Consider the following 16,260-nt stretch of genomic DNA (forward strand, 5'->3'; position numbering starts at 1 on the left):
ATAACATGTATTATTAAGTGACAAATGTATTTCTCTATTTTGACAAGTGTATTAAACCTAATTGGTTTCCTCTGTAACCTTATGTGTTTTGTTTTATCCACTTAAATCACTACTCTAAGAAGGGGTCACCGGCTTCACCAGACTGACAATGGGGTTCATGCTACGGAAAAAAAGCTCAGAAACCCTGATCTGGTGTTAATGAACACAGTGACATGCAAACAGTATGGATCATATGCCACTGTATGTGTGTTTGTTCAAAACACAGATCAGTTGAACAGAATAGAGAACCCAGAAATAGGCCCACATACATCTGCTCAATTGATTTTTAACAAAGGCACCAAGCAATTCAGTGGAGGATTCTGTGGTGCTGGAGCAACTGCACATCCACAGGCAAAAAAAGGAACCTTAATCTACACTTCACACCTGATACAAAAATTAATTTGAATGCGAACTGTAAAATTGAGTCAGAATAAATGGGACGGATCTTATCCACGTCAATATTCTGGTTGTAATGTTGTACTGTAGTTTTGCACAATGTCACCATTGGGGGGAGCTGGGTAAATGGTACATAGGATTGCTCTGTATTATTTCTTACAACTGAGTATGAATCTATAACTACCTCAGAATTAAAATATAATGTAAAAAAGCTTTTATATGTATAAATTATCTCTGGAAAGAGACACAAAAAAGAGGGATATCTCTGAAGGATATAAGTGAGCATGAGAAATAGAGGTGGGAAAAATATCTGTTCCTTGCTCATACTTTTAAATTGTTTACCATGTTTGTGCATTATTTATATTCATAATTAATTATGTTTAAATAAAAACAAACAAACAAAAAGCATGGAGAAAGATGAAGAAATAACCATGAAAAGAAACTACCCTAGGAAAAATCAAAACGATTTCCCAGGTTACATTTGAATTAAAAGCACTAATACTGAAAAATTTCCCATCTACTTTGTGAAAGGGATAAGGCTTAAATTTTAATATGCTATTAATACTCATGTTTTTTTAAAAAATCAACTTCATGTTTGTTTGTTCATCATTTTCAAAATGAAATTAAAGGATTTGGAAATTTCTGAGAAATGATTTCATTCCTCGTGTAGGACCTAAGCTACACGTTCTTTGCTTTTGGCCGGTCCACACCCACTGAACCCCAGCTGGGCAGCAAGTCCTGGGGGGACCGCTTCCCCAAGACTCCCTCTCAGAGAAGCAGGAGAGCACAGTGCAGCTAGGAACTTAGCTCTGCACTCAGGTGGAACTTGAATTTGCCACTTATGGACATGGCGACTGAGGGGGAACATCTAATCTCTGTAGGCCTCAGTTTTGCCATCTGTAAGATGAGGTACTTGGTGCCTGCCTGAGGGGTCACTCTGAGGACTCAGAGACAGAATGTGCAGGAAGCATTCAGCACAGTGCCTGTCATGTGGGGAACACCAGGAAGGAAAGAGCCTTGGTCATTTCTAGCCTCTGACATGGTCTCAAAAAGGTCACTGCCTTCAAGCATCCAATGACACCGGTGCCATCAAAGAAGGTGTTTCACAGAAGCACTCCTGCATTCTCAGCGCACCACCGAACCAATGCCACCAGAGAACAAAGCAAGGCTTGGAAAAATGACATGATGAGCCCAACAGTACACAGCTAGGAAGAGAAAGGAAGAAGAGCGAGGTCCAAAGACCCCAGCCTTAGCCAAGGAGAGGAAGCCTTGGCTCAGGCAGAGCCTCAGGAAGAGGAGCCTGGCCCAGGCCCACCAAGATCATAGTGCCCAGCAGTGGAAGGAGCTGTGAGAATCTCCAGGACTGCAAGGAGAAGACCTCATCCCCCATCCCCCCATGCCTTGAGGGTACATTTTGTCTCCAAGAGGGAGCAGAGCACCTCTACCCCACTCTCCTCAGAAAAGTGGGCTGGGTATGGTGGCTCATGCCTGTAATCCTAACACTTTGGAAGGCCAAGGCAGGAGGACTGCTTGAGCCCAGGAGTTCAAGACCAGCTTGGGCAACATAGTGAGACTTCATCTCTACAAAAAATTTAAAAATTAGCCAGGCATGGTGGTGTGCCTGTAGTCCTAGCTACTCTGGAGGCTGAAGTGGGAGGGATGCTTAAGCCTGGGAGGTTGAGGCTGCAGTGAGCCATGGTCACACCACGGCACTCCAGCCCGGGTAACAGTGAGACGCTGTCTCTGAAAATAACCCTCCCCACCTTGCTCCATCCCGGCCACAATAGCAAGCATTCTGCCAATCTCATGCCACATAGTGGGGCTCATGGTGAAGCCTGGGCCACAGCGGGAGCTCAAGCCGCAGAGATGCTGGACATCTCTGGCTGAGTGGGGCGTTATACCTGAGACCCTGAGGGCTCTTCCCGCTGACTCACCATGATGCCAGCTTTAGGATTCCCTTGGGGCCTTGCCTGCTATGGTGAATGGAGTGGGCAGTGGTTGAGGAGGTAAACGCCCTTAGGCTGCACTCCCTATGCTGCGCCTGAATTTGCCCAGAAACTAGAGCGCGTCATGGGTTCTGTGTTCAAAAAATCCCAGGATGGTAACTCAAAGCAAAATGGATATTAAAAACTCCGTAACTGGTGCCCAGGGACCCATGTTGCCCTCTGCACACCCTTGTCCACACTTCTATTATACCTGGGGCTCTGCCACTTACAAACGGTGTGACTTTGGGCAAATCTCTATCCCTGTGTGTGCCCCACTTTCTAGAACAGGGATGATAATGCACCCCTTCCATGAGTCGTGGTGAGGATTAAACCAGGGAAGAAGTGCAGGGCTTGGCACACAGTATAGTTTCAACGAAAGCTGACTTTCTGACCCCTGTGTAATGTCCCAGCAAACAGAGCAAAAATGTAAGGCAAAAGATGCCGCAGTAGGTGGCCAAAGACTGGGTAACTGAACTCTCCACCCGGAAAACCACACATGCCCTGGATTCACCCATCCATTGGCAACACACACTGGGCTAATCAGGGCCAAGCCCCACACTGGAAGCTGGGGACAGAGGCTAAAAAGCCCTTGCCACTGCCTCCAGGACGCTCCCGGGCCTGTGGGAGGGACATCTACTCAGTGGAGTCAGCGGCCTTGACGGAAGGCAGCAGCGGGCAGGGCAGGCCCCACCAGCTTCTAACCCACGCTGAGGCTGAGGTCCGGCGTCCTGAAGAAGCCGGCGCCGGAACTAAGTCTGAAAGGACAATAGATGACTAAGTGAAGCTGGAAGGAGTCTAGGCAGACGGCTCTCCACGCGCAAAAGTGCGGAAAGGAAAGAAAGCCAGAGAATGTGCTATGGAATACGAAGATGCGGGTGGTGTCTGAAGAAAAGTTAGGAGGGCATAGATGTCACAGGCAGGGCTGTGCAGAGACGACTCGCTGAAGTTGGCGACTGCATAGCCCAACCTAGAGGGAAATTTCGAGTCTCCGAGGTGCACTCCAAGCTCGCCGCTGCAGAAACCTATTCCTCCTGCCCCGCGAGCAGAGGCGCAGCGACCAGCCCACTTGCTCCTCGAGAGGCCGGTCGCTAGGCAACAGGCCCCGGCCCTGCCCACAGCTGCTGCAGTCGCCCCCTCTCCCGGCGGCGCCCTGCCAGTGCACCGGCGTCAGGGAATGCTGGCTGGTTGCCTTCCACATTATCCCGGTCATCTGGGATGAAGAGTGCTGCCCCTGGCGGCCATTCTCTCGGCTTTCCATCCTTTTTCTGCCTGGACCTGGACGACCCCACGCCCTCCAGGACCTGGGCTGGGCCAGCCAGTGAGGGAGAGGCTGGAGAGGCCAGCAGGCAGGTCCTTATTATTATTATTAATTTTTTTGAGATGGGGTCTCCCTCTGTCGCCCAGGCTGGAGTGCAGTGGTGTGATCTCAGCTCACCGCAATCTCCACCTCCCAGGTTCAAGCGATTCTCCTGCCTCAGCCTCCCAAGTAGCTGGGATTACAGGTATGTGCCACCGTGCCCAGCTAATTTTTGCATTTTTAGTAGAGACGGGGTCTTGTCATGCTGGCCAGGCTAGTCTCGATCTCCTGACCTCAAGTGATCCGCCCACCTTGGCCTCCCAAAGTACTGGGATTACAGGTGTGAGCCACCGTGCCCAGTCAGAGGGAGCAGGAGGGAGCCACGGAGGGCTTGTGTGCAGAGCAGCAACATGAGCAGACCTGGTTTTTCAATGTTCATGCTATTGCTGCTGGAGACCTGCCTGGAGGAGCTGGGCATTAAGGGATCATGGCTTGGGCTGCCTGGCAAGGCTGTGGGGAGCAGGGGTTTACCACCTACCAGAGGAAGTAACCATGGTGAGCCCATGGGAGCAGGAAAGGGCAGGCTGGGTGCTCACAACTTGGGGTTCATACCGGGGAAAGGGAGGAAGGCAGGCCTTCCTGAAAACCAGTAAGCCAGGGGGCAGTACTGGGACAAGCCCCTGACCCCCAGTTGGTCTTTTCACCCAGCAGGTGCCTCCAAGGCTCCAGGAAAGATGCTGACCAATTTCTGGAGATTCATCAGCTCACAGGCCTACAGGAGAAATGAGAAATCCTCCCATCCTGGAGACCCGTGGGCATGAACCCCTCCAACAGGACATTACTCTTCTCCGAAGGCCAAAGCCTCCCATCTCCCCACAGGCTAACTAAACATCCCATTTCCTTGCATTGGTCTGGAATAGTTGTGGTGTCTATGTGGCCACAGAGACTGTTTCATACTTCCGTGTGTGTGCTGACCAGAAACAGGAAAACAGCTTTGAGTAATGCAACTTGGTTGGAAAGTCTTTCAAAATGTGGAGTCTAAGATAAAACTTCAAGTATTATGAAAAAGTAAGGTTACCGGCCGGGCGTGGTGGCTCATGCCTGTAATCCCAGCAGTTTGGGAGGCTGAGGCGGGCAGGTCACAAGGTCAGCAGATCGAGACCATCCTGGCTAACACAGTGAAACCCTGTCTCTACTAAAAATTAAAATTAAAAAAAATTAGCTAGGCGTGATGGTGGGCGCCTGTAGACCCAGCTACTCAGGAGGCTGAGGCAGGGGAATGGCGTGAATCCAGGAGGTGGAGCTTGCAGTGAGCAGAGATCACGCCACTGCACTCCAGCCTGGGCGACAGGGCGAGACTCCATCTCAAAAAAAAAAAAAAAAAGAAAGAAAGAAAGAAAAGAAAAGAAAAAGAAAAAGTAAGGTTACCAATCCAGCCCTGGCAGGTCAGGGGTTCAGTTAGGGCATGGTGATCGACGTCAAGTGCAACCAAAAGGCATGTCTTCTCCCACCCTCTCAGGGACCTACAGCACTGTGGTCCCCAGGGGGAAGACCAGCACTGGGGTAAGTGATAGCTTCAGCTCCCAAGCCAGGCTAGTCCCAAATCACTGCATCATCCTGTCCAGGCTGACACCAGTGCTGACCTGCAGGCCTCAGGCCTCAGCATGACTGGTCTGCCCTGCTGAAAGCACTCTTGTGTCTGTATAGCAGTAACTGAAAAGTTCTCGTGACAGTACCTGTCTCCAGAGCCTTCCAACAAAGCCCAGGCCCTGGGCCCCAGCCACCACACTGACGCAAGAGAACAGTTAGGGTATCGCTTCTCAATGATCCCCCCGCCACCTATTAGAGGACTTAGGAGGATGCCTGGACACCTCAGCCCACAGGCAAAAGAGGAAGTAAAGTTGACCTGTTCTCTTGGGTGCCAGCCATTCCCTGGACAGAGAACAGGACACTGCCGTGACCCTGGAATCCTTTACACCAGGTCCCCATCCTCCTCTGCACCCTTACTGGGAGTACTCATCTCTCTTCTCTGCTTAACTCATTATTGCCCCTTACAATGTGGTTGAGGCCCTGACTCCTGCAGGCTTTCTCTGACCACTCCCATAGCCTCCCTACCTCTGTGTTCTAGTATGAATCCCCTAAGACTCTCTGTCTCTCCAACTAGATGTCATGTATCTCATGGGCAGAGCTAGGGACTGTCAGGTTCTTAATCTAGTAGAGACACAGGATGTCTTCTAAATGAAGGTATAAATGCAACCAAGGAAAGAAGCTCAGGACCCTAAAACAGAATTGGTTCAAGTTCTGTTTTTTTTTAAATGCATGTTCCTATGCAGGGACTATGGAAGGAGCTGGAGGAAGGAAACTAAGACATCTTTACATTTTGTGTGTCTGCATCAGATTTCTTTAAAAGGTCTCTACTGCTTAAAATAACAGCAGTAATAATAAAGAAGTCTACTAGCCTGGCCCAATCCCCTCACTTGATAAAGAAGGGGGAGGTAGAACGGGGAGGGCATGCCTAAGCAAGTGCAGTCAAGGCCAGCCACAGGCCACAAACCCAGGCCCCCAATCTCCCCAACCCAGGCTCCTGCCAACCCTGCCTTCCACCAGGACCAAAGGGAGAATAAGCCTTCCACCAGGATTTCCATTGCTCATTTTATTTCAATAGCCAACTGTCCTCAGAGAAGAAACTATTCATGTCACAGGCGATCAGAGGCACCATTCTATTCCCTAGGGACTGCATCAGTGCTTATGAACAGCCTACTTTTTAAAGCTGGCAATCACTATAAAAACATCAAATAGTCAAACTAATAAATTTTTTAAAACCAATGCCCATAATGGCTGAAACTTTATGGAGGGGGAATGAAGTAGCCCCAGCAGCCAGGATGCTTGCTAGTAAAACCCCTTAGAGAAGGGGCAAGGGGCTGTGGTCAGGAAGATGTAGGGGACAGAGCAGCAAGGCAGGACGCTGCAGAACCTGCTGTCAACGACCCTGGTCCTGGCTGCTGGCTCCAGCCACCTGGATGAACTGGAATCTCGATGTCTGTGGTGCCCCCAGTGCCCTGGAGGACCAGGCAAAGGCAGCAGAAGGCTGAAATAGATGATGCCTTCTGTCCTGGAGTGGGGCCTGAGGAAATCAAATACTGCCTCTGGGGCTTGTTCCAATAAACGGCAGTGCAACCCAAGGACAGTTAAATTCATTCCTAAATGGGAGCTTCTCCCAGCGCCCACTCCTCAGAGCCCTGGTCCTTCCCCAGTAATAACTTCCTCCATACTCCTCTTCAACTGTACAGCGCAGAACTGAAACTTAGAAATCGCCCTCCTTCCTCCTATATTGAACTAGGAATCAGTTGCCATCTATGCTATCAACCTCCTTCCTCCCACACATCACTGAATGAAGACAAGAAAACTGTTGCTGTCGCCCCCCAGTGCCCCACTCTGCTGGCCTGGAGGGCAGGCCTGGGGCCTAGTCGGACTGCTCCTGAGACGATGGCTGGCTGGGCTCACCCGGTGGCACCTCTGCATCCTGATCATCTGTGAAAGACAAAGAAGGCAGCTGGATTCAGAAAGAGGGAAAATGACTACCTATTTGCAGATGAAGATTTTCTTTTTTTTTCTTATTTTATTTTAATTTATTTTATTTTATTTTTTTGAGACGGAGTCTCTCTCCGTCGCCCAGGCTCGGCTCACTGCAACCTCCACCTCCCAGGTTCAAGCGATTCTCCTGCCTCAGCCTCCTGAGTAGCTGGGATTACAGGTACCCACCAACACACCCAGTTAATTTTTGTATTTTTAGCAGAGATGGGGTTGCCCCATGTTGGCCAGGCTGGTCTTGAACTCCTGACTTCAGGTGATCCACCCACCTTGCCCTCCCCACAGTGCTGGGATTACAGGTGTGAGTCACGGTGCCTAGCCCAGATATAGATTTTCCATAAGCCTTTCTCATCATACCCAGCCCTAGGAGAGAATGAATTTTCTTTAATTCGTTAGGTGTCAGGAGCCTGGAATCCTAGCCTTGGCCATGTGATTCAGATTCAAGTTCCAGCTCTTGCTCTGCTCCTCCCAAGCTGGGAGGAATGAGCAAGATACTCCACAGCTCTGAACCTCAGCTTCCCCTTCTGAAAAACGAGACGTATCCACCTTGCAATGGCAGCAAGGGTACTAAGTGAAACACAGTGATAGGCCACCTTCACCAATGCCTTCATCACTTCAGGTTCTATTTAATCCTCAGAATCCTCATGAGGTAGGGACCACTATTTCTCTGCTTTTACACATGATGAAACTGGAGCACCAAAGAGTGAATGAGCTTGCCCAAGTTACACAGTTGGGCAAGTGCTGCAGCCAGGCTACCCAGCACTGGGGCCAGTGGCTTTCAGCCACATGACACCACCTCTCCAGCTACTGGATCTAGGCACTGCACACACAGGAAGTGTCCAACAGGCCTCAGTTTCCTCTTCAGTAAAATGGTGATACCACCAGACTCCCCTAGCTCATAAGATGGTCTGACAGTCATTTTAAAGGCCTAGTTGAGTTTGTCAGTTCTTTCCAAATCATAGGAGCCCAAGGGGAAGACTGAAAGGAAAAAAGTCCTAGAAGCTTTAAAGCTGCAAGGTCCCTCAAAAGAAAACCCAAAACATTTTCACATCCAAAGTTTCCTCGACCCTCACAGTAACCTAGTAAGGGGGCCCCTTTTATAGCTGAAAAGCCTCAGTGCCCAGGACCATCCAGTGCCCCAGTGGCAGAGCTTGTGAAGGACAGATTCTCTAGCTTCTGGTCTGGTTCCCTCAGAGCAGCCTGGGGCAGAGGCATAGCCCCACCACACGGGCTCCTGCTGCAGCTCCAGGCTCTGCATCTGCTCTCCTACCCCAGCCAGAGAGGCCTGGCACCTCCAGTCTTCCAAACGCACCACATGCCTGCTGTCCTCCACAGCTCTGCCCATGGAGCCAATAAGGTCAGTGAACAGGCACTGGACTGGGAGCTAGGCTGAGAACTCTGTTCAAATCCCAGCTCTGCCATTTACACCCACGAGAACTGCTGGAGGCCCTGATTTCCTCATCTGGAATCCCATTCCCACCTCCCGTAGGTGTGTGCTTATGGGGACTGGAGGAGGAGTATAAGAAGGAGCTCATCCTAGGGCTCAGCACCCTTAAATTCCACGTCACTTCTCTCCACACCTAAACTTTCTTCAGATTAGGTACCTCTTCCTCCAGAAAGTCTCCCTGGCTCTGGCAGAAGCTGGAAGACTGGAGCTCACTCACCAGTGTTCTCCTTGTCAGTATCAAACAGGACGGTCAGTGAGAAAGATGACGGAGGCGGTGGTGGCGGTGGCGGGGGGAGGAAGTGGAGCGCAGAGAGGTAGCCTGGCGGGAGGAACTGGGGCTGTGGTGGAAGTGGTGGAAGTGGTGGAAGGGGCGGCAGTGGTGGCGGCGGCAGGTAGTAGCTTGGCTGGAAGTCTCCCACTGGTTCTGATGCCTGCACAGCACGCACAGCAGAGAAGCAGAGTGGAGAGAGAGTTAGCCAGATGGGCTGACCAAACATAGCTCTCACCCCCGAAGTGGGGGGCTCCTGATGGGGAGATGCATGGCCCCAAACACACAGGCACAGGCACTTGGAAGGCGGCATTCAGCAAACACCTGCCAAATTATTGAAGGCAAGAAGGAATACAGGCAACCTAAGATAAGCATGGGAACAGCTGAATAGTCACAGTGACAGAGCCCTTCTGTATATGCCAGGGCGACTGTGCTCACAATCCTAGGAGGGGGTTCTATTACTATTCCTGCTGTAAAGATGAAAAAATAGGTTCAGTGAGATGAAACTACAGGCCCAGGGCCCCAGAGCTACTTTGTGGTTAAGGGCAGAACTGGATCTCAAGTTGGCTGACTCCACAGCCCACTCAGCTGTCCAGCGCTGCTCTGCACTGGGGAAGGGTCTGAATGCATCCCAAGCCCACAGGACCCCCTGTCTGGCACATGTGGTCACTTAAACTCAAGTGCCAGCGGGACCTTTGGGAGAAGAGGTTGGCAATGTGGGTGTAGAGCAGCTGTTTCTGAAGCAAGATATGCTGGGTGACTTCAGACAAGTGGCCTCACTGATCAACATTTTGCTGCTTCTGTTCCTTCTTTAAGGGATAGAATCCAATCCCTTACCACAGCACAGGGACCCATCACAGGATCTGGAGGGGGGATGACTACACAGCTCAGAGCTTAACCGAGAAACACACAAATGTCGTAAGAAATTGCGGCCGGGCGCGGTGGCTCAAGCCTGTAATCCCAGCACTTTGGGAGGCCGAGGCGGGTGGATCACGAGGTCAGGAGATAGAGACTATCCTGGCTAACATGGTGAAACCCCGTCTCTACTAAAAATACAAAAAACTAGCCGGGCGTGGTGGCGGGCGCCTGTAGTCTCAGCTACTTGGGAGGCTGAGGTGGGAGAATGGCGTGAACCCGGGAGGCGGAGCTTGCAGTGAGCCGAGATCACGCCACTGCACTCCAGCCTGGGAGACACAGCGAGACTCCGTCTCAAAAAAAAAAAAAAAAAGAAATAATATTGAGTTTTGGATGTAGTTCCCGCTGTTTACTTCTCTATCTAGATGCTTCAGAGCAACACTTCCTGAGCTGAGTTTCATGGAGTCCTGGTGTCTTACAAAGTATTTTTTAGTACTCTAAAAGTGTTATTTGTTAAGTGACTTTGAGAAACCCCATATACTGTTCCCCACATTAGTGGGTCACACATGAGCATATTAAAGGCTTGGAAGAGTCTGCAAAAATCTCCTTAGATTAACCCAGCTAACCTGGTTGAACTTCATTCAACCACCAGGAAGGGAAGAAAGCCCACTTTTAAGTACCTACTATGTGCCAGACCCTGTGCTAGGTATTTTACATGCATCACCTTATGTATTCTACTCAGGAGCCCTAATAAACAGGTCCTCCCACCCCCACTTTACAGACCAAGACCTGAGTGAGGTCCTCAGAGGTCAGGTAACTGCCATGGGTCACATGGCTGGGACACGATGGAGAAGGCAGGATTGGACCCTAGGTCTGCCCAGCTCCACGGCCGGTGCTGTCCTGTGAACAGGAGAGCAGAGGGAGCCAAGCAGCAGCAGATGGGCAGGGACAGGAACAGGAAGGAGGAAGCTGTTCTGGAGAGCACCTCCAAGCCTTGGCAGGGGGCAGCAGGACAAGGATGAAAGTGATTCAGGGGCTCTTGGGTTTGAAACAGCTCACAAATCAATGCCTGATTCTCTCTCCAGACGTGAGAGGGTAGAAGGGGGATTATTAGTGCTTTAATTCCGAGCTGCTCAGCCAAGCATCTCCCTGGATCACAGCTCCTGCCGGGGGCCTGTGGTGGCAGCTTGGGCCCAGATAAACTGACTGAGATCACACTCTTAACAAAGGCCGTCTGGCAGGCCTGTCAATCAGAGCCCTGCCCTGGACGCCAGGCTCCAGGCTTCTGTGTGAGCAGACGGAGCGTGCTCTACTTGGCCAGAGCCCCTCTCTTTGTGTGGAGGCTGGAGATGCCTGGCTCTCCCTGGGCAGTGCCCACAGATGTCAGGCAGGCAGCAGTGCTGGTGTGAGTAAAGGGCCATGTGTGTTCTACCTCCGTGGGAGAGAGGGAGGGGCAGTGGAAAGCACCTAGACCCCAGACCTGACCTGACTCTGTCACCAACCAGCTGTGTAACTGGAATCCTAGTCTCTCTCTCACCAGTTTTGTGACCCTGGCCAAAAGCTTAACTTCTCTGAGCCTTTTTTTCTCAATGCTACAATGGGGTACAACACCTACCTTGAAAGTTCAATAGGCACCCTGGAATTATCAAGGCCAGTGGCTTTCAAACTTTTTTCCCTTGAATCAGTGGAAAATGATTTTTAAGCACAATTTTACAACATCTAAGACAAGTGGAAGAGAAGCTGTTGCCGCCAGGCTGAAGCAGGAGTAAGGACCCAGTGACCTGTGTGCCCAACATGCCCGGGTGCAGCTCGAGCCCCACTGGACTGGCTCCACACTGTGCGGCTAATGACTTTCATTAGGGAGAGAGAGGGCTTTCAGCCATCCTAGTCTGGAAGGAGCTGGTAACCAAGGCCATAAAACTCAATCACACCTACCTCGTAGTACACACCACAGGGGTGAACTGACTTTACACACTCGGTTCTCAAAATTCCCAGCTTAGACAGAATACCAGCTAACGACTGACCTTTACTAACCTTATAAAAGGATTAAATTTCATTCTTTCAACAGGTATTTCCTAAAGTGTCAGGTGTTTGGGGGAAGGTTTCCGTATTTTTCATGACTCAGTTCAAATGCCACCTCCTCCTGAAAGCCCTCTGCAGTCTCAAGTGTGCTCTACCTGTGGGCAGGGAGTCTACCTCTGGTCCTGACTCTGCCTTAAATTTTGTGGTCCCAGTAAGGTGATATTACCTTTCTGGAGTCCAGCAAAATGAAGGGCCCTTCCAGCATCAGCATCAGTCAAGGAAGGGGTCACCCTGAATGCTCAGAGTCTTTCAGCCCACTGCCCTGAAAAGCACAGGCCATAGCCCAGGCCGAGTGGTGCAGACTGGTCCACACGTGTGCTCCCAGAGACACACACACTGTGTCTGGGCAGTGCGTAAAGCCATCCACCAGCACTCGGGGGTTGGCATGGAGTGGGCACACAGTTTATGACAGCTGGCTTCCTGGGAATGAGGATCCATCAAAGCAACAGGGGCTGCTGGGAGGAGGAGGAAGCTGGCAAGAAATGAGGGGTGGGACTCACCAAGCCTCCGCCTTGGTACTGGCTGCGGGACACATGCCGGAAGCCCTGCTGCAGGGGGACGCCAGGAGGGGCGTCCAGGTAGCCCAGCGGGAACGGGCAGTAGGGGTGCATGCTGGAGCCGCCAGGGTACTCAGGGCCCAGTGCACGGTCCGGGTTGATGCTCACAGGGCGCCCTGAAGAAGGCAAGCAAGGAGGGAAGTGTTAGACACCGCTGGGAAAAGCATCCGCAGGGTGGCACAGGCCGGCGGAGTCGTAAGCGCTGCTGTCCAAGCACAGAAAGCCCACCCCGCCCTTCCTTCCGCTGGGCCCTCACTGCATCTCCATCCTCCAGCCAGCCCCGCTGCTCTTGGAGAGTCCTCGGCACGGCCATCAAGCCCGCTGTGGGCCCCCGGCCTGCGGCTCCCCGCTGCCCACACGCCGTCTGCCCACACTCTGCCTCTACGAGTCCTCCGTGCCAAGTTACTCTTCCTCCGGGTCAACAGTGAACCCGGCCATGGCTCGAGCTCTGGACAGCGATTTGTGTGACTCTTCAATCAACCCTGTCCCTCCCACAAGGACAAGGTCCCTGAGGGCAAGAAATGTGACCCGCGTCCTTCATCACGAATGCCTGGCTCATAGTTCAGCCCAGCCCTGCTTGTCTGTTGAGATGGAACAAAGAAAGGCGGCTTCTCCTAGAATTGCAGTTTCAGACCTGTGACCCCATCAGATGGGGCGTTCCCTGGGGACCTAGATTTTCCTGGAAAGTCAGGAAGGCGGGACGAGCCTGCGGAAGCCTCTGGACCAATGCCCTGGCACACAGAGGGCAGGAGCTTGTCCAGCGTGACCCAGGCTCCCGCCTCGGCCTCAGCCCGTCCCACGACACCACCATGGGGAGACACCAGGAAAACGCGTCCACACCAAACCCCGGGGCTTTTAAAGCTTCAAATGTACATGTGACTTGAAACTGTACTTCAATACCGAAAGCTCCAAGGCACAGGGAACAATGTAATTTATGTACCAGGTGAGGGGCAAAAAGAAAGGCAACATCTTTACAGACCAACTGTTCTCTTACGTGTAGTAAAGCAGCAGGCTCGGCTCACCCGCACGTGGGGAAAGGGAGGGAAGAGGTGCACAGGCGCACTGGTCCAGGGCCGTGCTGAGGGGAGGAGCCTCCCGACCGCGAACAGGGAAGGAAGAGTGCGCAGGCGCAGTCGTCCTTGCGCTAACCTGCCGGCAGGAAAAGTCTCTTATTCTGGAGGAGGAGCCTCCAGCCCAAGGAAATGGCGGGAAGAGGTGCGCAAGCGCAGTAGGACTGGGCTCCTCGAGGCCTCTTCCCGGAGGAGGAAGCACTGCTAAGTCGACTGGACGCCATTTTGTTCTTGCATGCCAGAATGGCACAAACTACAGCTAAATGTTAAAAGCCCTTTGAGCCAAGCGCGGTGGCTCAAGCCTGTAATCCCAGCACTTTGGGAGGCCGAGGCGGGTGGATCACGAGGTCAGGAGATCGAGACCATCCTGGCTAACATGGTGAAACCCCGTCTCTACTAAAAATACAAAAAACTAGCCGGGCGTGGTGGCGGGCGCCTGTAGTCCCAGCTATTAGGAGGCTGAGGCAGGAGAATGGCGTGAACCCGGGAGGCGGAGCTTGCAGTGAGCCGAGATCGCGCCACTGCACTCCAGCCTGGGCGACAGAGCGAGACTCCGTCTCAAAAAAAAAAAAAAAAAAAAAAAAAGCCCTCTGAACCGCCCATTCCCTTATGTTTCCTTTTTGCGAAAAGGTACCCAATCCAAATCCCCGTTCCAAGAAGGGTTTCTTAAAGCAGAAGGTACGTTACCCGTGGAAAGCATTCTCCCCACCCCAAACCCCTATGCCAGCTGCCCATCCGGGCTGGCCTGTACTGCCAGCTCGGGGAGTCCACCGCGGGACTGAGGCCACGACTTACCAAAGTCGGTGAACGGCGGGCCAGGCACGGGCCGCAGCGGCCTGCGCAGGTCCAGGGGGCCGGGGTAGCCACTGCCTGTGGCCTCCGCCCCAAAAGGGGGTCCCGCAAGGCTGGGCATCGCCACGGCGGCTCGCTCGCTCGGCTCCACGTGGCCGCGGCCGCCCAGAACCGGTTGGAAGGCGCTCGGGCCGGGACTCCGGCCCCGCGGGGGCCGCTCGAAGAAGCAGGCGGCCGCGCGGCCCTCGGGTCCCGGCTCGGCGTCTCCGGAGGGAGTCCCCGGAGGCAGAGGGCGCAGGCTCCCGCCCGGGAGGGGAACGGGCGCGGCGGCCGCGGCCCCGGAGGCCTGCTCTGGACCCTGCGCACACAGGGCCGCCTCCTGCTCCTCCTCGGCGGCCTGCGTCTTGAGCACCTTCTGCGCGGCCATGATCTTCTGGCGCTCGGAGATCAGGTAGCACTTCTCGCAGAGGCACTGCTTCCAGCGGCATTTGCCTGCGTGGCCCTTGACGGGAACCAGGAAGCCATGGTTCCTGCATCTCGAGCACTTAGGGGTGCGCACCATCTTGTCGGCCATTGGCAGGGTCAGCCTTCGTAGCACAACCACCACCTCTGGGAGCTGCAGAGCAAGTGGCGCTGGGTTGAGCCGCGCCCCACAAGTCCCTGGTTCTGGGGACATTGGATACACTTGTAACAAAGCACCTCGCAGTGTGTCCCGGGAACTGCAGCAAGAACCTTGCATTTTCCCTCCTTTTGGGGGGTGCACAGTTTGGAGAGTTTCTGTGCTTTGGGTAATTAGATGCAATGGACTGGGTTGCATAAATTCTTAATGGGATTCTATTGCATGTATGTCATTTAGCTTATCTGAAGTCTTAGGCATGTAATTTTCCAAACTCTATTCCCGCCACCGACGGAAGGTATTTGTAACTTCAGGAAAGGCGGAGTGATATTCAACGGTCCACAGATTTAAAACTCGGGAGGAATGTAGCTTTCAGTGTAGAAAAGCACTGTAAGAGGCAAACCGTATTTCTCCTCCCTAAAGCTGCTGCTTCTGTGGCATTTCACTTCTCTGCCGTGCAGAGATGCTTCCAGGATATTCCAGAATATTTTCAAGAGCTCAGTGCAGTGTGATGGTTGCTCAAGGGTATGCCCTTGCAGTAATTCCCGTTTCTTGAGAGTCTTTGTGTAGAAATCCTCTTCTGGAGGATGGCACATTGCTGATGTTCATGCCTTCCAAAGTAAGCATACTTAGAATATTTTAAAGTAAAATAGGCAGAATATTCTGGCACTAAGCCTGGCATAGTGTCCTGTGCCTGTAGCCCTAGCTGCTTGTGAGGATCACTTGAGCCCAGAAGTTGGAGACCAACATGAGCAACATAGCGAGACTCCTGTTTCTAAAAAATTAAATAAAACAAATTCTGCAAGACCCCTGTTTCTAAAAAATTAAATTAAAAAACTGTCTAGCACTAGCTTCAGTAATTGCTTAACCTCATCATGAATTTTGTTATCCTTATAAAACAACGCAAATATTGGGACATCTGAAAAGCTAACACAAACGTCATAGTTTACCCAAGGACATTAAGGTTTTTTTGTTTTGTTTTTTCTTTTTTTTTTTTTTTTTTTTGAGACAGAGTCTCACTCTGTCACCCAGGCTGTAGGGCAGTGGCGTCATCTCGGCCCACTGCAACCTCTGCCTCCCAGGTTCAAGCGATTCTCCTGCCTCAGCCTCCTGAGTAGCTTGGATTACAGTCACCCGCCACCATGCCCAGCTAATTTTTATATTTTTAGTAGAGACGGGGTTTTCGCCATGTTGGCCAGGCTGGTCTTGAACTCCTAACCTCAGGTGATCCGCCTGCCTGGGCCTCCCAAAGTGCTGGGATTACA

General features: G+C 52.0%; 1 protein-coding gene across 1 annotated transcript; it reads right to left on the minus strand.

The window, feature by feature from the left end:
* Positions 1–6,355: 6,355 nt before the first annotated feature.
* Positions 6,356–14,976, minus strand: DMRTB1 (DMRT like family B with proline rich C-terminal 1). Its single transcript, XM_015435641.3, has 4 exons — positions 14,383–14,976; positions 12,461–12,633; positions 8,973–9,186; positions 6,356–7,248 (listed from the first exon to the last, which is right to left on the minus strand). The coding sequence occupies exons 1-4, from the start codon at positions 14,951–14,953 to the stop codon at positions 7,181–7,183; spliced, it is 1,026 nt and encodes a 341-aa protein (XP_015291127.2). The 5' UTR covers positions 14,954–14,976; the 3' UTR covers positions 6,356–7,180.
* Positions 14,977–16,260: the final 1,284 nt, after the last annotated feature.

This window comes from Macaca fascicularis, chromosome 1, assembly GCF_037993035.2.
Source record: "Macaca fascicularis isolate 582-1 chromosome 1, T2T-MFA8v1.1".
In the NCBI taxonomy this organism is placed as follows: Eukaryota; Metazoa; Chordata; class Mammalia; order Primates; family Cercopithecidae; genus Macaca; species Macaca fascicularis.

What these genes read in the sequence shown, in the direction of transcription:
- DMRTB1 (XM_015435641.3), bottom strand. Translation starts at nt 14,953, where the DNA reads ATGGCCGACAAGATGGTGCGCACCCCTAAGTGCTCGAGATGCAGGAAC. An exon ending in AGTACCAAGGCGGAGGCTTG is followed by an intron (nt 9,187 to 12,460) that starts GTGAGTCCCACC and finishes CGTGCTGTGCAG; the next exon opens with GCATCAGAACCAGTGGGAGA. An exon ending in TACTGACAAGGAGAACACTG is followed by an intron (nt 7,249 to 8,972) that starts GTGAGTGAGCTC and finishes TGTCTTTCACAG; the next exon opens with ATGATCAGGATGCAGAGGTG.